The sequence below is a fragment of the Thamnophis sirtalis genome, unplaced genomic scaffold (assembly GCF_051295495.1).
Source record: "Thamnophis sirtalis isolate CommonGarterSnake01/CBP01778 unplaced genomic scaffold, rThaSir2_p1.2 scaffold_9, whole genome shotgun sequence".
NCBI classification, from domain to species: domain Eukaryota; kingdom Metazoa; phylum Chordata; class Lepidosauria; order Squamata; family Natricidae; genus Thamnophis; species Thamnophis sirtalis.
Window position 1 is genome coordinate 73,060,466 of NW_028261389.1, and position 21,524 is coordinate 73,081,989.

General features: G+C 44.4%; 2 protein-coding genes across 2 annotated transcripts in view; both read left to right on the forward strand.

Annotated features, from left to right (window-relative positions):
* LOC148044190 (fatty acyl-CoA reductase 2-like) overlaps positions 1-19,169 on the forward strand; it is a 36,014-nt gene extending 16,845 nt beyond the window's left edge. The window contains exons 6-12 of the mRNA XM_087722567.1: positions 2,953-2,997; positions 4,433-4,551; positions 7,355-7,422; positions 8,288-8,459; positions 13,451-13,580; positions 16,663-16,790; positions 18,821-19,169. Coding sequence (XP_087578693.1) covers positions 2,953-2,997; positions 4,433-4,551; positions 7,355-7,422; positions 8,288-8,459; positions 13,451-13,580; positions 16,663-16,790; positions 18,821-18,977 — 819 coding nt within the window. The 3' untranslated portion in view covers positions 18,978-19,169. The remainder of the gene's footprint in view (positions 1-2,952; positions 2,998-4,432; positions 4,552-7,354; positions 7,423-8,287; positions 8,460-13,450; positions 13,581-16,662; positions 16,791-18,820) is intronic.
* Positions 1,810-2,345, forward strand: LOC148044191 (AFG2-interacting ribosome maturation factor-like). The gene has a single exon (XM_087722569.1). It carries the CDS (start codon positions 1,949-1,951, stop codon positions 2,312-2,314), a length of 366 nt encoding a protein of 121 aa, XP_087578695.1. The 5' UTR covers positions 1,810-1,948; the 3' UTR covers positions 2,315-2,345.
* Positions 19,170-21,524: the final 2,355 nt, after the last annotated feature.

Consider the following 21,524-nt stretch of genomic DNA (forward strand, 5'->3'; position numbering starts at 1 on the left):
TCAAACTTTTTGAATTCCTCCCCCCACTCCCCACACACGCACCTTTTCCAGCTATTTCAGAGACGATTTCAACTCTGCTTCGCCCTGCCCTGCGCTCCCTTCATGAAAGGCCAGAGACTGAGCTAGTTGCTCCCAGAGAACTCTAAAAAGCCTCTAAAAATGCCCTCTACAGGAGGCAAGAGAATATGTGCCTCATTTGCATAAGAAATTCTTCACATTTTAACCCTTGGTTATCTCTTAAAAGGCGAAAAATTCCTTATGCACAGGAGGCCTCTATTTCTCTGGCCTCCTCCTATGGTTAACACAAAGCACTGTTCCAAGTCACTGTAAATCTGGTAGCAACTACCTTGGCTTTAATTATTTTTAAAAAATTCTTTAAAATTCCTTTTCCTCATGACTGGTGAGGCCACGCCTCCCCTGCCTCTAATGACTGCACGTCCCTGCCGGGAACAGTCAATTTTTTTTCTACTGAGAGACTAGCTTGAAGTTTAGGTCCCTTCACCAAAATTCATGGAGAAAGAAATCTGATAACTTCCATATTAGTTTCCAAAGTTTGGGCAGAATTCATGTGTCCTTGTTACAACCAATTTTCTTTCTGGTTTGTTGGCCCTTAACAAATATTAGTATCGTGCTTGTAACATTTTCTCAATAATTCTATCAGCAGCAAAATCCTGCATGAGAATCGTGATTCCCAATTTTGAAAGTAGTGTGCCTCCCTCCCCAATCCCAGTTTAGCAAGCTGAAATGAGATGTGCCTAATGCTACAGTTTTTCCCATGCTTTAACATTTTTATTGAGTTATAAAGTATCATAAAATACAAAAAAAAAAGTAAACAGAGAAGCAGTTGGGGAAGAGAAGTGAGGAAACAGAGTGTTCTGACCCAGCTTTAGCAGAAGCAAGAAACAGAGTCCTTGTCACGAAAAGCCCCTCTTTATTTATGTCTTGTGAATTAATGGCATTCACCACTGAAAAGTCTGAGCAACAGTCCTGCAATGAGTAAACTGCAGTAAGAGACCTTATCAGTTGCTCGAGATAATTGCAAGGCCATGTGCTCCCAGCCGAAAGGCTGGCAAGCAATCTTTGTGGCCGGAAACACAATGAGCAAAATCTTCAGAAATATGAACTGTTGTCTCCTATGACAACCACTCCCCTTTCCTTCTATTTATTCCCCAGCCAGGGAGGGGCCATTCATTGTCCACATATGCTCTGAGTTGACTCCTTGTCCTCCATTGTTCTCCTCTCCTAACTGCTCTGCGCATATGTGCATCTGGAACAGGCCCCAGATGTTCTTCCTCCTCACTCATCTCAGCCTCCAAAGGCAGCTGCCTTTCCGATGCCTGGGAAATGTCGGACGGCCCTGGCTCTATCTCTGCGTCTGATGCAGAGCCTTCCTCAGACTCCAGAACTGGTCCAACCTCCTCATCGTCAGAGTCTGGTGGGCCGTAACAGATAGGGGAAAAGAAAAAGAAGCATTGACTTCCGACTCTCTCTGTTACAGTAAAATAAGGCATTAACATCAAATCACAACTTTTTACTTCGCCATAATAATACGAACAAGCCATTTCTGTAAGGATCTATCAATCTATCATATTTTGTGGAATATAAGACGCACCGGAGTATAAGATGCACCAAGATTTTTTTTTTTTGTACAGTATAGTCTTTATTGTCATTAAACAAAATAAATACAACTAAATTGGTTAGAAATTAAATAGTCACACAATCCTGCAAGTGGGGCTCACTCCAAGGCAGACTCCAAGTCCAGGGGCCTTCGAATAGCAGGGCCGGCCAGCTCTTCCTGAAGAATCTGGCCGCCTGCTTGCCGCTGCTGCGGACCCTGGGCAATGTGGCCTTGCAGGCGGAGGCGGCGCGGAGGGTGTCTTTTGGGGAGACGCCGCTGCGGGCCTTCACGCGCCTGCCGGAGCGGCTGCAGCTGAAGCAGCGGGCGGGCATGGAGGCCCTGCTAGCGGAGCTGCGCCAGGAGAAGCTGCCGGCGCTACTGGAGCCTCGGGAGGCCGTCGGCGCGTGTCTGGTGCCGCTGCTGGCGCTCGGGGGCCCCAACGCGGCCCCAGCCCAGCAGCCCCGTGCATCCTTCCCGGCCTGGGCCGACCTGGTGGTCGGGCTGTTGGACGCCGAGGCGCTCTACCACGTGGTGTACTTGGAAGCGCAGCTGCTGCTGCTCTCGCTGAACTACCGGGATGTGGCAGGGATGCAGGTGGCCCCCCAGGCCTGGGAGCGGATAATGCAGCACGGGCAGCGAGGAAACCGCGTGGAAGAAACGTTGCTGAAAGCCACCTTCTTCCTGGAGGACACCTGAGAGCACAAAGCAGCTTGTTTGCTCAGCCCCAGTGAAGATGCACCAAGATTTTGAAGAGGCAAATTTTAAAAAAGTTTTTTGCCCTCTGCAGTACTCCCCAAAACAGACCTGTTTTTTTAAAGGGCCTGCATAGCCTTTAGGAAGCTTGTAGAGTGCTCCTGGGGGGTGGGCGGAGCCAAAAAAGAGCAAAAACTGGGCCAATTTTTGTCAAAAAAAAATGATCCTTCAGAGTCTTTAGGAGGCTTATAGAGTGCTCCTGGGGGCTGGGGGAGCAGAATTGAGCAAAAACAGCTCATTTTTCGCTCATTTCTGCCCTCTCCAGCCCCCAGGAGTACTCTGGAAGCCTCCTAAAGGCTCTGCATGGCCATTTTGGTGAAGGGGGTAGGTTTTTGGGAGGCAAAAAATGCTGTCTTCGGTGTATAAGATGCACCCAGATTTTCAGCCTCTTTTTTGAGGGGAAAAGGTGCCTCATACTCTGAAAAATATGGTAACTGGTAAAACCCGAAGTCAGCATTTCATTGTTCTCCGCATCAAGCATGAAGTTCAGAATTGGTTTCCATCTGGCGACAAAAGCACGTATGTTCTTTTCTTTAATCAAAGTAGTCAATGCTACAGTTTTTCTCTGTTTTGCTTTTCAGGGTTGGATTGATAACTACAATAACATAAGCGGCTCATTAGTTGCGGTAAGTAGAGATGAAAATAACATTCAGGTCTTCTGAATCTGAGGTCAGCAAAAGGAAGAAATCACAAGAATCAATGCACAAAACTGCTCCAGGTTCTTGGATGAGAAGCGAAATGCCTTCAAAAAAAAAAAACCAGAAAAGAGGAAACATGAAATATACTTATAATGGAAAATTATTGAGATTATAAAGACAGAACTACAAATTTGGAGCATATAAAGATGCATAACTATATAAATATAATAATGAGAATAGCTGGGAATAATAACCAGGTCTACATCTCTGCCAAAAATAGTTTTTTTTTGGGGGGGGGGGTTAAAATATAATTACTATATATGTATACTTTTTTTCTTTTAAAAAAGGAGGAATATATATGTTAAAATTAAATATGTATATTGAAGAGGAATTATAAATACCGTCAACATAAAATGGAGCTTGCTCAGAGGCTGAAATACACCAAGTAAATGAGATGAAGAGTGGGAAGTAGAGGAGAGAGGTAAGGGAAGAAGAGAGGGATAGGAGAGAGGGCAGGGGGAGGAAGAGGAGGAGAGAAAGAAGGAGTGGAAAGGAGAGAGAGGAGAAGGAGAGAGGAAAGGGAAGTAGAGAAGAGAAGGGCGATAGAGGGAAGAAAGGAGGTAGGGAGGGGGAAGAGAGAGGGAGAAGGAGAAAGGAAGGGAGGGAGGGGGAGGAGAGAGGGAGAAGGAGAGAGGAAGGGGAAGTAGAGAAAAGAAGGACAACAGAGGGAAGAAAGGAGGTAGGGAGGGGGAGGAGAGAGGGAGAAGGAGAAAGGAAGGGAGGGAGGGGGAGGAGAGAGGGAGAAGGAGAAAAGAAGGATGACAGAGGGAAGAAAGGAGGTAGGGAGTGGCAGGAGAGAGGGAGAAGGAGAGAGGAAGGGGAAGTAGAGAAGGACAACAGAGGGAAAAAAGGAGGGAGAGAGGGGGAGGAGAGAAGGAGAAGAAAGTGATGGATAGGGTACAAATATGGTGTATGGAGAGCAGAAGAGCCAATAATCATTTTTTGGGAATTGATGGCAAGATGAATTGATGTAAACATTTAACAATATAATATAATGTTGGTTATGTAATAGTATACATGTGGTTATTTGTTACGAAAATGAAAAAAAAAAACTTTATTAAAAAAAACCCAGAAAGTCCATTTTTCCTCTTGAAATTTGTATGACATTGTATGATATATTATACAACATGGAATATATTAGAGAATATAGAAATAGAGCTTATGTAAATACGAATCATATCAACGATACTGATACGGACTGGCTCTAATGAATGGAAATTTGTGTTTTGTTTTTTTTTAATGTTGAAAAAGAGCTTAATAAAAATATTTTTTTAAAAAAAGGAGAGAGAAAAAGGCATCTTTGGGATATGCTAAGTAAGGAAATAAAATTATATGCATTCATTAATGTCTTCCCTTTTTCTAGGCTGCCAAAGGGATTCTACGGAGTGTGAAATGCAATCCAGGTGCAGTAGCTGATATTATCCCAGTAGACCTGGCTATCAACTTAACCATCACCGCTGGCTGGTACACTGCAGTTCACAGGTTGGGGCCTCTTTCTTGAGCAAGAGATAAGCCATTGAAGAAAAATGTTTTTTTCCCCCCAAGGTTGTAGGTTTCTCAGGAGCTGCCAAAGCTGCTGATTCCCTCATATCCTCATCCAGGTCTTTAAAGCTTCCTGAAAGTCCAACATTGCCTCCTACAGGCCGTGGTGCATTCACACAATTCCTTAGTGTTGGCTTCTGCCCCCTGCCTTGTGAAAGAAACCAGCACATCTGCAATCTTCATTGTTGGGGTTTCTTTCCTGGGAACAGGTGAACACTGCCATGTTATAGAGAGTTCATAGACAGCATGATTTCAGCAGCTCTAGTACTAACATCAAGGGCAGGAATCACCACAAGGAAGAGGAAGGCTAAATTCTTCTTTGGTTCAATTTGTATTTCAAAGCCTGCCAAAAAAACCCAAACTTTCATGGACTCTGATGGCTTTAAAAGAAACTTTTTTTAAAGAATAGAGTGTAGAGTAGAGTAGAGTAGAGGGTTCTACCACAAAACCGCGGACGAGAAAATCGCGGTCGACGAAAGCGTGTATGTGACGTCATCACAGCGCGACGGAAAACATCAAAAAATGTAAAAATAAAGCGAAAACCTTACCCTAACCCCCCCAAACCTAACCCTAAACCTAACCCTAAACCTAACCCTTAACCTAACCCTAAACCTAACCGTAAACCTAACCCTTAACGTAACGAAAAACCTAACGCTAACCCTTAACCTAACGCTAAACGTAACGCTAATGCTCTAACCCTAACCCTAACCCTTAACCTAACCCTTACCTTTATGTGAATCGGCTTGCTGTAATTTAATTTTTATTTCAATTTTTCGATCTTTTTCGTCGCGTTGTGATGATGTCACATACGCGATTTCGTCGACCGCGGTTTTGTGGAACGCGGTTTTGACGGGTCACTAGAGTAGAGTAGAGTAGAGTAGAGTAGAGTAGATAGAGTAGAGTAGAGTAGAGTAGAGTAGAGTAGAGTAGAGTAGAGTAGAATAGATAGAGTAGAGTAGAGTAGAGTAGAGTAGAGTAGAGTAGAGTAGAGTAGAGTAGATAGAGTAGAGTAGAGTAGAGTAGAGTAGAGTAGAGTAGAGTAGAGTAGAGTAGAGTAGAGTAGAGTAGAGTAGAGTAGAGTAGAATAACAGGGTTGGAAGGGACCTTGGAGGTCTTCTAGTCCAACCCCCTGCTCAGACAGGAAACTCTAAATCAAGCTGGTTTGGGAATTCTAGGCTGCAGCCCTTTCGAGAAATATTTGTTTGGTCAAGGAAAAAATAGCTAGTTGAATTATTTGTCCTTATGATCCAAGGCTGTTTATAAACAGTTGTAGAAAGTTAACACCCACTCCTCTTTTAGAAGGATGAAATAGGATAGAATAGAATAACAGACTTGGAAGGGAACTTGAAGGTCTTCTAGTCCAACCCCCTGCTAAGGCAGGTAACCCCACACCACTTCAGATAAATCGTTGTCCAATCTCTTCTTAAAAACTTCCAGTGTTGGAGGCAAGTTGTTCCACTGGTTAATTGTCCTCACTGTCTCTATTCTTACAATACAATAGCAGAGTTGGAAGGGACCTTGGAGGTCTTCTAGTCCAACCCCCTGCTTAGGCAGGAAACCCTACACCACTTCAGACAAATGGCTATCCAACATCTTCTTAAAGACTTCCAGTGTTGGGGCATTCACAACTTCTGGAGGCAAGTTGCTCCACTGATTAATTGTTCTAACTGTCAGGAAATTTCTCCTTAGTTCTAAGTTGCTTCTCTCCTTGATTAGTTTCCATCCATTGCTTCTTGTCCTGCCCTCAGATGCTTTGGAGAATAGCTTGACTCTCTCTTCTTTGTGGCAACCCCTGAGATATTGGAAGACTGCTATCATATCTTCCCTAGTCCTTCTTTTCATTAAACTAGACATACCCAGTTCCTGCAACCGTTCTTCCTATGTTTTAGTCTCCAGTCCCCTAATCATCTTCGTTGATCTTCTCTGCACTCTTTCTAGAGTCTCCACACCTTTTTTACATCGTGGCGACCAGAACTGGATGTAGTATTCCAGGTGTGGCCTTACCAAGGCGTTGTAAAATGGTGTTTAGAGAAAGGCATTGCAAGGAGGGGAGCTCTGGGTTCAAAACCTCAAGGAAAAAGAACAAGCTTGAGTCGAGCAAAGACTGGATCACTTGAACATTGGTGCACTTCATCACTGGGATCTGAATGTGATCTACTGATCACTCCCTTGTTGGTCCTGATACAGACCAAACAGAACATGATTTCATATCTGGAAGAGGGACTTGTAGGGAGGAGCAATATCAAAAGAAGAGCGGCTGGGTTGAATAGCATGTCCCTTTTTGGGTGTGTTATGTGTTAAGTTCCAGTATGGTGAGGCTTTAATCAATCCTCTTGTCCCTTTTAACCTGCTTTGCAAACGCTTCTGATTCTGCTATAATGGTGCATGTACAATATATAATCCCACCTATATAGCAATAGCAATAGCAGTTAGACTTATATACCGCTTCATAGGGCTTTCAGCCTTCTCTAAGTGGTTTACAGAATCAGCATATTGACCCCAACAATCCGGGTCCTCATTTTACCTACCTCAGAAGGATGGAAGGCTGAGTCAACCCTGAGCCGGTGAGATTCGAACAGCCGAACTGCCGAACTAGCAGTCAGCTGAAGTAGCCTGCAGTACTGCACTATAACCACTGTGCCACCTCGGCTCTTATACACCACTATAGCAAATAACATATTAATACATTTGGTGTATTGTATTGTCTGAATGCTGAGTTGTCTTTTATTTCCATTCCTTTCAGACCAAAATCACCCCTGATTTACAACTGTACCTCGGGTAGCCTCAACCCATTATATTGGGGAGAAATAGGTGAGTTTTCTTTCCAACAAAGGGGCAGAGATGATGCTTTCTTGTCTTACCTTTCCAAATCTCAAGGTCTGGGACAGATTAACAGAGTTGGAAGGGACCTTGTAGGTCATCTAGTCCAACCCCACCCCCCCACCCCCATCCAAGCAGGAGACCCTATACCAGTGGTGAGTTTCAAAAAAATTTTGAACCTACTCTGTGGGTGTGGCCTCCTTTGTGGGAGTGGCTTACTGGTCATGTGACCTGGTGGGAGTGGCTTGCCAGCCATGTGTTTTCTTTCTTTCTTTCTCTCTCTCTCTCTCTCACTCACTCTCTTTCCTTCCTTTTGTCTCTCTGTCCCTTTTTCCTTTTTTCTTTCATCTCGCTCTCACTTTTTCTTTCTTTTTTCTTTATTTCTTTCTTCCTTTCTTTCTCTCTCTCTCTCCTTCCTTTTGTCTCTCTGTCCCTTTTTCCTTTTTTCTTTCATCTCGCTCTCACTTTTTCTTTCTTTTTTCTTTATTTCTTTCTTCCTTACTTTCTCTTTCTCTGTGTGTGTGTGTGAGTGTGTGTGTGTGTGTCTGTCTGTCTGTCTGTCTGTCTGTCTGTCAGTGGTGGGTTTCAAAAAAAATTTGGAACCTCTTCTGTAGGTGTGGCCTGCTTTCTGGGTCCACTGGTGGAACCTCTTCTAACCGGTTCGTTAGATTTGACGAGCCGGTTCTACCGAATAGGTGCGAACTGGTAGGAACCCACCTCTGCCCTACACCATTTCTGATAGATGGCAGTCCAGTCTCTTCTTGAAAGCTTCCATTCACATTTCCATCCATTGTCGTTTTTTTCCCCATGTCATTACCTCACCGGAAACAGTATCTGTTTTCTACAATTTTTGCAGTAATCCATATGAAGCACATGTTTGAAAAAAACCCAGTGGAGAAACCCTTCCGAATACCAAATGCCACCATGACCTCCAGCCATTTGATCCATCAGTACTGGACGTTTGTCTCTCACACCATCCCTGCTTTTCTCTGCGACCTCTACCTGCAGCTGATTGGAAAGAAGCCACGGTGAGTTTGTGTCTACATTGTAGGGTATAGGGGACATGCGGTGAGGTTTATGGCTGGTGAGGCAGCAATTTTTTTAGACTTGTGGACTTCAAGTCCCAGAATTCCACAGCCAGGCATGCTCATTTCCGATTTAAAGCGACAGCATTTGTTTTTCTCCTTTGCTAAATAAGTTTCCTTCTTTCTTTTTCCTTTTCTTCTCCCTTCCCCTCCTTCCTCCCTCTCTCCCTCCCTCCCTCCCCCCTCTCTCAAACACACACACACACAAACACAAAGTTGCACCAGGAGGGTGAAGTTTGAATTCCTCCCCCTCCCTCCGACCCACACGTACCTTTTCCAGCGGTTTCAGAGAGGATTTCAACTCTGCTCTTGCCTGTCATCATGAAAAGGAAAAAAAAATGTAAAAGGAAAAAGGCAAGAGCTGAGGTCAGGCTGAGCTAGTTGCTGCCAGAGTCACCGTCATCTACGTCAGGAATTTTTTGGCTTTTAACCCTTGCTTAACTCTGCTCGAGTGATCATAAAAAGTCAGACTAGATGAGGCACGTCATTCTCCTGCCACCTCCTGTACAGGGTGCTTTTTTAGAGGCTTTTTTAAACAGTTAAGCATTAAGCAGAGTCATCCATGGTGACTCTGGCATCAACTAGCTCAGCCTGACCTCAGCTCTTGCCTTTTTCCTTTTACATTTTTTTTCTTTTCATGATGACAGTGGTGAGGCTCTGCCTCCCCTGCCTCCCCTGACTGCACGTCCCTGGGGCCAGTTCCAAAATAGTACAGACAACAGTTTTAGGGAAGCACCCTTAAGGTTAGGTTAGGTTAGGTTTAATTTATTTGTATGCCGCCCTTTTCCCTGAAGGGACTCAGGGCGGCTCACAACTCAAAAAGGGAAGGGAATACAAACAGAGTAACAAAAACATAAAAACCATACATAGTTCAGACATTTTTTTTTTCCAGACATTTATTACGATTTATAGGCCGCCCTTCTCCCTGAGGGGACTCAGGGCGGCTTACAATCACGGGAAGGGGGTGCAATAATACAAGACAAACAGTGAGTAAACAAGATAGATAATAAAACACCAACTTGCATTCAACAGTCAACCAACACTCGGGCGGGTAATTTAAAAACTTATCCCCAGGCCTCCTGGGAGAGCCAGGTCTTAAGGGCCATGCGGAAGGTCTGGATGGTGGTGAGGGTACAAATCTCAACGGGGAGATCGTTCCACAGGGTCGGAGCTGCAACAGAAAAGGCTCTCCTCCGTGTAGTCGCCAGTCGGCATTGACTGGCGGATGGAATCCGGAGGAGGCCCAATCTGTGTGATCTAATCGGTCGAAGGGAGGTAATCGGCAGAAGGCGGTCTCTCAAGTACCCAGATCCATTACCATGGAGTGCTTTAAAGGTGGTCATCAGTACCCTGAAGCGCACCCGGAGACCGACAGGTAGCCAGTGCAGCTCGCGGAGGATGGGTGTAATGTGGGCGAACCGCGGTGCGCCCACTATCACTCGCGCGGCTGCATTCTGGACTAACTGCAGTCGCCGGATGCACTTCAAGGGCAACCCCATGTAGAGCCCATTGCAGTATTCCAGCCTAGAGATCAGTTAAAAGCACAACAATCATACCATTCGTAGTGGGGCAGCAAGTCTTTAGCCCCAGGCCTGTCGGAACAGCCAGGTTTTAAAGGCTATGCGGAAGGCCTGGAGGGTGGTGAGGATACGAATCTCCACGGGGAGTTCGTTCCAGAGGGTCGGAGCAGCCACAGAGAAGGCTCTCAGAAGACATTTTTTTTCCCATGGAGGACTTACCTTCTTCATCAATTTGACAGCTGTGGGGATTTATTAGAAAAAGGATCAGACTGCCCTGCAGCTTTGTTGATTGCTATATTTACAAATGCTTTTTTTGTCTTTTTAAAAATGTTTTTATTAAAGTTTTTTCTCCTTTTTTTAAAAAACACAAATATCATCTTTGCAACATTTCCACATCATTAAGCTTCCATTATACTTTTTTTATCTGTACATGTATACCTTTATGTACCGTATTTTTCAGAGTATAAGACGCACCTTTTTCCCTCAAAAAAGAGAGTGAAAATCTGGGTGTGTCTTATACATTGAATATAGCATTTTTTGGCCTCCCGACCCCCCCCCCTGCCTTTTGCAAAAATGGCCATGCATAACCTTAGGAGGCTTCCAGAGTTCTCCTAGGGGCTGGGGAGGACAAAAAATGGCCTGTTTTTTGCTCATTCGCCCCCCAGCCCGCAGGAGTATTCTATAAGCATCCTAAAGGCTATGCATGCCCTTTTTTTGATGAAAAACAGGCCCGTTTTCACAAAAAACGGGCCATTTTTGGGAGGTTTGCAGAATGCAAAACCTTTTTAAAAAAATTTGCCTCTTCAAAATCTTCGTACGTCTTATACTCCAGTACGTCTTATACTCCGATGCATCTTATACTCTGAAAAAATATGGTATCTATGGTGTATATATGTACACATTTTTCATCTGCTCATATGGTAATTTATACTTATACAGTATTTCTTCTATACATATTACTCTTTCAATGTACTTATTTCTATACAATACATCATATCATTCTATGTACATATATTCCTCTTATAACTATTATTCTGTACTATTTTATATACAATCTATCTTACATTTCCCCCCCTCTTATTAATTATACGTTTTTTACGATTGCTTTCTAATTTCTTAATCTTTTTTCCCCCTTTAATGCTTTCTTATTCTTTGCATCTTTCCTCTAGCCATTTGTACCATAAATTCCATACTAAGTAATACTCAAGATTCTTCTTTGTATTTTATTTCTTTTGTAAGTCTGTCCATTTCAGCGCATTCTAAAAAAATGTTTTATCACATTTTCTTCTGTGGGTTTAAATTTTGTTTTTCCAGTTTTGTACATATATGATTCTTGCTGCAGTTATTACATGCAATGTTAAGGTGGGGGTTTGTCTTGTAATGACCCCGTAAATCCCTTGCATTGGGGTGGAGTCAGGGCAACTGAATCAGGAGTGGATTGCAAAAATTTTAGCAAGGGATTCTCTGCCCGGTTGCTGGGTGGGCTTGGCCATTGTGGGTGTGGCCTAGTCAGCCTCCTGCACCATGCCGGGGGGGGGGGGGTTCACTTTTTGCCCTCCCTGGGCTCCAGAGGCTTTCCACAAGCCCGTTTCCGGCCTTCCTGAACTTCCGGTAGGCCTGCTTTTCACCCTCCCTCATCCTCTGTGCATACCCTACACTTACCTGCATACAAAATGGGCTGTGTGGGGACTCCTGGGAGGGGCGGGGTGGGCGTGGCCAGCTAGGAGTGGGATTTGGGGGTTCTCTGAACTGCACAGAATCTTAGCTAGAAGTTCTCCCAAACCCCTGTGAACCCCCAGCTGCCCACCCCTGAACTGAATAGAGCTGAGTATTTACTGGCCAGATGCCTTTCCTGTCACCAATTCAGAGTCCACCGCTGATATTTACTCATTGCGCCCAGAGAGAGAAATACCTACCACTCCCTGGGATCGAACTCACTGCCTTCTGATTGTGAGGGGAGAACTCCACCTCTAGACCACTCCAAGAATCTCACAAATATCAGGATAATAATGATAATAATTCCCCCAACAGCTGATAAACAACGGAAATTGTTGTAAATTAAAAAAAAACCCACAAGTAATTAAATTAATCTGTAGGAGCCAATGGAGGTAGTCTTCAAGAAACAAGACTTCCTGGCATTCCCAGAAGTACCATCAGAATGGGATCTGTGGATGTCTCAGGGAAAGTCATCCAAGCCTTGGGTAGAGCCTAATAGAGTAGCGGCCACCAAACCTTTGGGCACCATGGACCGGTTCCGTGAGAGAGTGTTTCGTGTGCTGCCTACATCCTACATGGATGGGGCTTTGCTTGTTGCACGGATCGGTATCTGGTATGCTGTAGACTGATACCAATCCACAGACTGGGAATTGGGGACCCCTGTAATAGAGGATAACCCACCTTAGATCTCAGAGTAGAGGTTCCTAACCAGGGATGCTCGCACCCCCTTAAAAACCTCCTTAAAAAGCAAGAGGCAAAATCTCTTTTATTTACATGACTCTGAATTCCTTTTATTCACAGTCAGCAAGGCTTGGCAAACAGTCTTTCAGAGGAATGTTTATCCACACAAACCTTATCTCATTTGGAAAGCTACCGGATAACTAGTTTCCAAACACAGGGCAAGGCAACACTTGCCACAGAGTCTCTTATAGTCACAAAGAGAACTTTCCACCCCTGAAATGACTGAAGGAACGAATTGTTTCCTGCAAAAGCTCCCTTCCCATTCACTCCTCCTTTGTTTCCTATGGGAGGGGCCAATCACCTCCAAGGTTCAGCTTTACTCCCAAGTCGACCCTGGTTTCTTAGTTGTTCTTGTCTTCTGGCAGCACTGCACATGCGTACATTGGGAACAGGCTCCAGAAGTTCCTCTGCCTCACTGCTGTCTAGCTCCCTCTCTGCCTCCGATGCAGATCCCTCACTTGAGCTTTCCTCAGCCCCCAGGACTGGCCCATGTTCCTCCCCAACCTCCTTACTGTCTGACCCTGCTGCCAGCTCTGCTGGCTGCTGGCGGGTCAACCTCCCCCGCCCACCCCCGGCCGGTAATGAGACAATATTCCAGGGGGTGCAAAAACCTGGGTTTAGAAGTTTCAAAGCTAACCATACCCTTCCTGGGATTTGAACTTGAGCTATTTTACATGTTAGGCAGTTATATTAACCTCTAAGCCACAAGCTCTCCTCCCTTATCAGCTGAGCCAGGGGAATGATTAGATGTTTTGTCAAGGCACCTGGTATGCCTAAATATATATATATCGAGAATATATCAGAAGCATTCTAGGGATGCAGGGTATAGAAAAGGTTGGGACCCCTGTCCTAGAGGATTGTGGCACCAAGAACTTTTCAAATGATCCCCTGCCCAGTTGTTTTGACGTAGGATGCTAGAACCCCAGATGTTTCATATGTTTCTATTCTGTCTTTCAGGATGAGGAAGCTTTTTACTCGCTTGGAAAAGGCCATGAGTCGCCTTGAATATTTTACCAGTCATTCCTGGGATTGGAGCTCCGACAATACAAACATGTTGATGAAAGAGCTCAATCAAAAAGACAAAAACGTAATGAGAGAGTTTGTTGCATACAATCAAATCCAGAACACCCACACAGATAAATGATTCAGCTGGATTCATTAACTTCTTTATATATATAAGAATAGATGAATAAATGTACAATACCAACAGGTGGTTCTTCCAAGTAAACCCAAGGCAGAAGAGTTACAGGCAAACACAAGCAGTTAGTTCCATTTCAGCAGGCAAGCCCAGACAGACTGCTAGTTTACTTCTCAGAGCAACAGCCTGCTTAAGTTTCTGTTTCAATTCTCTGCACAGACTCAGATCTGTTTAAGCTCCCATTGGCTGACTTAGTTGCTATGCCTATTCATTGGCTGACTTTGTTCCCATGTCTCTCCCAGTCCTGAATATTTTACTGAACCACTACATCCTCATGGATATTTAAAATGTCTATTCAGGGTAGATTCTAGTTGCTTTCCGAAAGGACAAATTCCTTTCTCAGAGCCCTGTGGAAGTGGTCAGTCCATGTAATGATGTGTGGGAAAGACCTTGGGAGATGCATTTGAAAAGATGTTGCTTAGAGAATGATCAGATAAGAGGCAACGTAGCCCCCAGCTGGAAAATGGGTGAGGCAAGAGGTTCAAAAAAGACCCTCCTCAGTTTTTTTGGCCTATAAAAATAGAAAAAAGGAGAACGGTATTTCAGGCTCACAAAACTCTGCTAATGTAGCTGTCAAGTTTCCTAACAATACCATAATTGATTCATAATATTCGAACCAATGTTTTAATACAAAAACCAGTGATTTGTTGATAGCTTAATTAGGCAAGATTTGTTCACAGTCAAATCTTTGCTTTGTTTTATTTGCTTCTGAAGTTTACCTGTTCCCCCCTCACCTCAGTCTGTGTCATAAATCACGCTACCCAATAGATACACCTCTCCCAATCCAGCAGCAGTAATCTGAGATCCCATTCCATCTGGCAGTATCCATGGAATGCACTCCCACTCATTCTGTCCCCATGACAACATGTAGAGTTGACAGTAGCTTTACCATAAAGTAGAATTATCTTATCTGGACATATTTCCTGTGTGGAAATATGGTAGATAAAGGGAGACAGTTCTAGAGTTAAGGACTAGGGCACATTGAATTTTTTTTTTGTAACAAACAAACATCTAATTGAGGAAATGGACAGCTACATACAGCCTCTCCTTCACTGACAATTCAGTGAGCAAAAGAAAATTAAGAAAATAATCAAGTGGAAGTCCTCGGCATCTGCCTAACCATTTTTTTCACTTATTTTTCACTCCCCGCCCCACATTTTTCATTTATCTTAGCTAGTCTTAGATATGAAAAATGAGGGATACCCAAGGCCTAGAGTCCTGTCCTGGTTAGTGGGATCAGCGAGATTAATGAGGAATTTTCTCCTCCAAAGCTAAATTTATTATTCAGAAGTCATTTCATGTAATATTCAGCGTAAAGCAAATGTTCTGACCTAGGCATCACAAAATCACGAAGCAGACTCCTTGTCCCAACAAAACTCTTTTTTTTTTAATTAAGCTAATGTGAATTCCTCTCATTCACATCCAGCAAATTTCAAGGGTGAATTTACAACCACAGACCTTATCAGGCTTGGAGAGCTGCCAGGCTGACATCTTCCAAACACAATGGCTGTAACAAGAAAATACTTGGCAAGGAGTCTCGGAGAGTCACAAACAAATCTTCACACTAATTAAATGGACAAATTGTCTCCTGCAAACTCCCCTCCCCTTTCACTCCTCTTTATTCCCTATGGGAGGGGGCCATTCACCATCCACCTGTGCCTTTACTCCCCAATCTGCCCTTGTTCTTTAACTGTTCCCTTCTCCTGGCAGCTCTGCCCATGCGCACATCAGGAACAGGCTCCACTGTTCTTCTGCTCCACTGATCTCCAATTCCAAAGGCAGCTGATAAATGTCGGATGGCCCTGGCCCCCTCTCTGCCTCCAACACAGAGCCCTCGTCAGAGCCTTCCCCAGACTCCAGGACTGGCCCAGGTTCCTCCCCAACCTCCCCACTGTCTGAGTCTGCCACCAACTCCTCTGGCCACTTGCAGGGCACAACATCATATATGTTGGTTTGATGAGAAGAAAATAGATATAACAGTAAAGGATTTTTTGTTAACCATTATTAATTGTAACAACTAACAATGGAATGATAAGGATAAGGGATACAGTTAATGATACATACATGTACTATCGTAATAAAAGGAACGTGGACACAAATTGTAAACAGTGATTTGAGGGGAGGAAAGGGCTCAGATATTTTGTCAACTAATTGGTTCCACCACAAAACCGCGGATGACAAAATCGTGGTCGACGAAAGCGCGTATGTGACGTCATCACAGCGCGACGAAAAAGATTGAAAAATGTAAAAATAAAGCGAAAACCTTACCCTAACCCCCCCAAACCTAACCCTAAACCTAACCCTTAACCTAACCCTAAACCTAACCCTAAACCTAACCCTTAACCTAACGAAAAACCTAACGCTAACCCTTAACCTAACGCTAAACATAACGCTAACGCTCTAAATCTAACCCTAATCCTTAACCTAACCCTTACCTTTATGTGAATCAGCTTGCTGTAATTTAATTTTTATTTCAATTTTTCGATCTTTTTCGTCGCGTTGTGATGACGTCACATACGCGATTTCGTCGACCGCGCTTTTGTGGAACGTGGTTTTGATGGGTCACGAACTAATTTTTGTTTAGAATGTGTTATAAAGGTTTAAGGCTATTGGATGACTTTGTAATAATTAATGAAATGCCATTAGGTGGCTGTGATTTTTTTTTTAAACTAGGGATTATTCTAGGCAAAAGGACATTAAAACAATTTCAGTTAAATGAGAACTATCGTATGTTGAAAGTAAGACTCATTAAGAACTTTGATACTCGATATGAATGTAAGTAATGATTCTGGAAGACATGCACGAAAGCTTATTGTAACCAATTGACACCCTTTCTACAAGATGTAATGTAAGATGATCATTTTTGTGTGTTGTTTGTTTAGTAAAAATTTAAAAAAATGTTTATTAAAAAAAAAAGAATGAAATAGCCCTTCCACCCTTCTTCGATATTCTCTTCTCCATTTTATTCCAGTTATTCCCCTTTGATGTTTGTCAAGTGAATTGGTCAGAATACATACAAAATTACTACTTGGGAACTAAGAAATATCTGCTGAAGGAAGACATGGCTGGAATTCCTGCGGCCCAACAGCATATTAGAATGTAAGTGTCCATAAAGATTCTCAGTCATCCAGTTTCATGGCTGTCCCAAAAGTGCTTTTTTCAAGAGGCAACTGGACTTTTCGGTTTTTCTTTGACGACGTTTCGCTTCTCATTCACGAAACTCCAACTCTGACTGGATGGACTGGATCCTTCCATTCCCCATCATCCAGTCAGAGCTGAAGAAGCTTCTCGGATGACAAACCCAGAAAGTCCAGTTGCCTCTTGAAAAAGCACCTTTGGGACGATCAGAAAGTAAGGCATATACCATCTTCTGTGTTAACTTTCCTCACCCGAAAGCAGATGCTTTCAGTGAATTAAATTGTGTTTAGTCACCACAAAGCAGAGGTGTGAAATGTGGATGCTTCTCTTTTTCTGCTTCTGATGAGGGAGCCGGAGGCTAAAACATATGAAGAACAGTTGCAGGAATTGGGAATGCCTAGTCTAATGAAGAGAAGGATTGGGGTGACATGATAGCAGTCTTCCAATCTTGGAGAAGTTGTCACAAGAGAGTAGAGGATCAATCTTTTCCCCAAAATCTCTGAGGGCAGGATAAGACGTAACTGGTGGAAAACTACCAAGGAGAGATCCAACCTAGAATAAGAAGAAATTTGAGTGAGAATAATTAATCAGTGGAACCACTTGTCTCTAGAACACATCAAATGCAAGGAGGCCAGGGGCCAGATCTGGCTTTGGGGTGCTTAGAACTGGCCCACTGGGCCACTTGGAAACAGTGAAGGATCAGCCCACAGTGCCACTGCCAGCAGAAACGGAGCTTCATTTTCACTGACTGAGAGCTGCAGGAGGTCATCGCAGGTGAAAACGGAGCTCTGGAGCCTTTTTCACTGGCAGAGTGCTCAGGCCACCACAGGCGCCTCCAACACAAGTGATGTTGAGCTGGCCATGCCCACCTTTGCACACTCCCCCCCGCCAGTGGTGGGTTTCAAAAATTGTTCGAACCTACTCTGTGGGTGTGGCCTCCTTTGTGGGAGTGGCTTGCCGCCCATGTAACTGGATGGGAGTGGCTTGCCGCCCATGTGACCGGATATGAAGATGCCGACGACACTTGTCAGAACCACCTTAAATTACCTCACACACAGCACTGGCCTGCATAAGAATAGGATGTAAACTTGTATTTTTAAAAGGCATCTTTGGTTTGCGTTAAAACAACTTCAACACACGCAATGCTCTGATTGCACCACAAACGCAGTAGTCATCCTTACCTTTCACAGAGGCCCTGAGTTTTATAAATATGAGCATGATAGTGTAGAATAATCATATCCAAGGACCAGTGGTGGGTTTCAAAAAAATTTTTGGAGCCTCTTCTGTAGGTGTGGCCTACTTTCCGGATCCACTGGTGGAACCTCTTCTAACCGGTTCGGTAGATTTGACGAACCGGTTCTACTGAATAGGTGCGAACTGGTAGGAACCCACCTCTGCCCCCCCCCGCCCCCCAAAGTAAACCATAACCCTGATGCAGCCCTCAATGAAATCGAGTTTGATACCCCTGCCCTAGAAATTGCAGTTGCGCCCACCGCTGGAGGTTTTCAAGAAGAGTTTGGACAGCCATTTGTCCAGAATGGTATACTCTTTTCTCCTTAAGCGGGGTGAGGAGCCGAGGTGGCGCAGTGGTTAAATGCAGCACTGCAGGCTACTTCAGCTGACTGCAGTTCTGCAGTTCGGCTGTTCAAATCTCACCGGCTCAGGGTTGACTCAGCCTTCCATCCTTCCGAGGTGGGTAAAATGAGGACCCGGATTGTTGTTGGGGGCAATATGCTGACTCTGTAAACCGCTTAGAGAGGGCTGGAAGCCCTATGAAGCGGTATATAAGTCTAACTGCTATTGCTACTGCTATTGTTGGACTAATTGACCTCCAAGGTCCCTTCCAATTCTGTTATTCTATTATTTTGTCCTGTTATTGATATTCCATCACACTCTCTATAGTCCAGGTTTTGGTTGTGCCCTGTGTTGTGTTGTGAACTATCTTAGCATTGATATTTCAGCTCCTCTTTTTCGCTTCTCTGTTTTCTCAGGCTAAAGACCATCCACTATGCACTGAAGGTCCTTCTATTTGTGATCACCTGGCGTATATTCGTTGCAAGATCAAAAGTCGCTCAAGATTTATGGTGTTTTTTATTAAACCTCTGCTACAAGTTTTTCAGCTACGCTTCCAGCACCCTTAGACATTGACTGCGCTTTCCTGGCAATTGTTCGCTAGGCCCTGGAAAGACCTTCGTGACTTCCAATCAACTTTGGTATCTGTCGGCTTCAAGATATCTTTCAACGGTTTATGCATTCGATAGATAGCACAAGAGACTTACTCTAACCAGTATGGCTTCCTTAGAAAGCAAGAAGCAAAGTCTTGGTCCTGACAAAGCCTCTTGTATTCACTTTCATTCACAGTCAGCAAAGCTTTAGCAAACAGTCTTTCAAAGGAATGTTTATCCACACGCACCTAATCTCGTTTGGAGCACTGCAAGATAACTAGTTTCCAAACACAGGGCAAGGCAAAACTTGACACAGAGTCTCTTATAGTCACGAACAGAACGTTCCACTCTTGACACCACTGAATGAATGAATGATTTCCTGCAAAAGCCCACTCCCCATTCGCTCCTCTTTGTTTCCTATGGGAGGGGCCAATCACCTCCAAGGTGTGGCTTTCCTCTTAGGTCAACCCTGCTTTCTTAGTTGTTCTTGTCTTCTGGCACCTCTGTTTATGCACACACTGGGAACAGGCTCCAGCTGTTCCTCTGCCTCACAGCTGTCTTACTCCCTCTCTGACTCCGATGCAGAGCCCTTGCCTGACCTTCCCTCCGCCCCCAGGACGGGCCCATGTTCCGCCCCAACCTCCTCACTGTCCGATTCTGCTGCCAGCTCTGCTGGCTGCCAGCAGGCCACAACACGGTACTGTCACCACTACTATTATTAAATGATTGTTGCAATGGGCATTGACTTTGTGTCTCTACCTCCATCACATCATCTCTATGAAGCTGCATTTTTCACTCTGACATCTACCAGTTTTGTTGGCCTCTTCCGGATTTCTGGTGTGCATGCAATGATCAGCTGACCTTTGTGCATGCGCGTATGCGTGCCGGCCAGCTGACCGTCCTGTGTGCATGCATGCCAGAAACTGGAAGAAGAGCTGCCCCATGAGCATGCACGCACTGGAAACCGGAAGTTCATTTTCCGGAAGTTCTTAAGGATCCTATGTCCATAGCATTTGTTCCTAAAAAGGAGAGATTCAATGAGCAAAGTTATACCTCTGGTGCTTAGAGATGTACTTTATCCAATCAATTTTTTGTTCACATTTCTGTACCTACCATCTCTCTCAAAGACAGCTGACGTGTTTGAGGTGAGAAAGAAATAAGGCAGAAGCTAAAGAATTGTTCTGACTCAGGCTTCCTTTGAAAGCAAGAAGCAAATCTTGGTCCCGACAAAACCTCTTTTATTTACACGACTGTGAATGCCTTTCACTCACAGTCAGCAAGGCTTTGGGCAAACAGGAATGTTTATCCACACGCACCTTATCTCATTTAGAGCATTGCCAGGTACGTAACTAGTTTCCAAACACAGGGCAAAGCAAAATTTGGCACAGAGTCTCTTATAATCACAAACAGAACTTTCCGGACCGAATGAACAAATTGTTTCCTGCACAAGCCCCACTCCCCATTCGCTCCTCTTTTGTTTCCTATGGGAGGGGCCGATCACCTCCAAGGTGTGGCTTGTGAGCCGAGGTGGTGCAGTGGTTAGGGTGCAGTACTGCAGGCCACTTCAGCTGACTGTTATCTGCAGTTCAGCGGTCCTAATCTCACCGGCTCAAGGTTGACTCAGCCTTCCATCCTTCCGAGGTGGGTGAAATGAGGACCCGGATTGTTGGGGGCGATATGCTGACTCTGTCAACCACTTAGAGAGGGCTGAAAGCCTTATGAAGCGGTATAGAAGTCTAACTGCTATTGCTATTGCTATTATTCTTAAGTCGACCCTGCTTTCTTAGTTGTTCTTGTCTTCTGGAGCTCTGCAAATGTGCACACTGGGAACAGGCTCCAGCTGTTCTTCTGCCTCACTGCTGTCTAACTCTCTCTCTCTCTGCTTTCGATGCAGAGACCTCATCTGAGCTTTCCTCAGCCCCCAGGACTGCCCCATGTTCCTCCCCATGTTCCGCCTCACTGTCAGACTCTGCCGCCAGTTACACTGGCTGCCAGCATGCCACAACACAGTACTATCACCATTACTACGATTAAATGATTGTTGCAAATGGGCGTTGACTTTATGTCTCGACATCCGTCACATCATCTCTATAAAGCTGCACTTTTTACTATGACATTTACCGGTTTTGTTGGGCCAGTTGAAGCATGAAAATTGGCCCTGAATATCTTCTACCCAGGAATACTGAATGGTATAATTTTCATGCTGGATGCGAACTGATTTCTACTGGACTTGCACTTAAGAGCCGAGGTGGCGCAGTGGTTAGGGTGCAGTACTGCAGGCCACTTCAGCTGACTGTTATCTGCAGTTCAGCGGTTCTAATCTCACCGGCTCAAGGTTGACTCAGCCTTCCATCCTTCCGAGGTGGGTGAAATGAGGACCCAGACTGTGGGGGCAATATGCTGACTCTGTAAACCGCTTAGAGAGGGCTGAAAGCCCTATGAAGCGGTATATAAGTCTAACTGCTAAGAAGGCTAAAGAGTTTGTTTCATAATAAAATCTTCAGATTGGACATACAAGCATGCAATGGAT

Bases quoted from the DNA above. Each gene is read 5' to 3' on its own strand.
- LOC148044191 (XM_087722569.1), top strand. From the start codon at position 1,949: ATGGAGGCCCTGCTAGCGGAGCTGCGCCAGGAGAAGCTGCCGGCGCTA.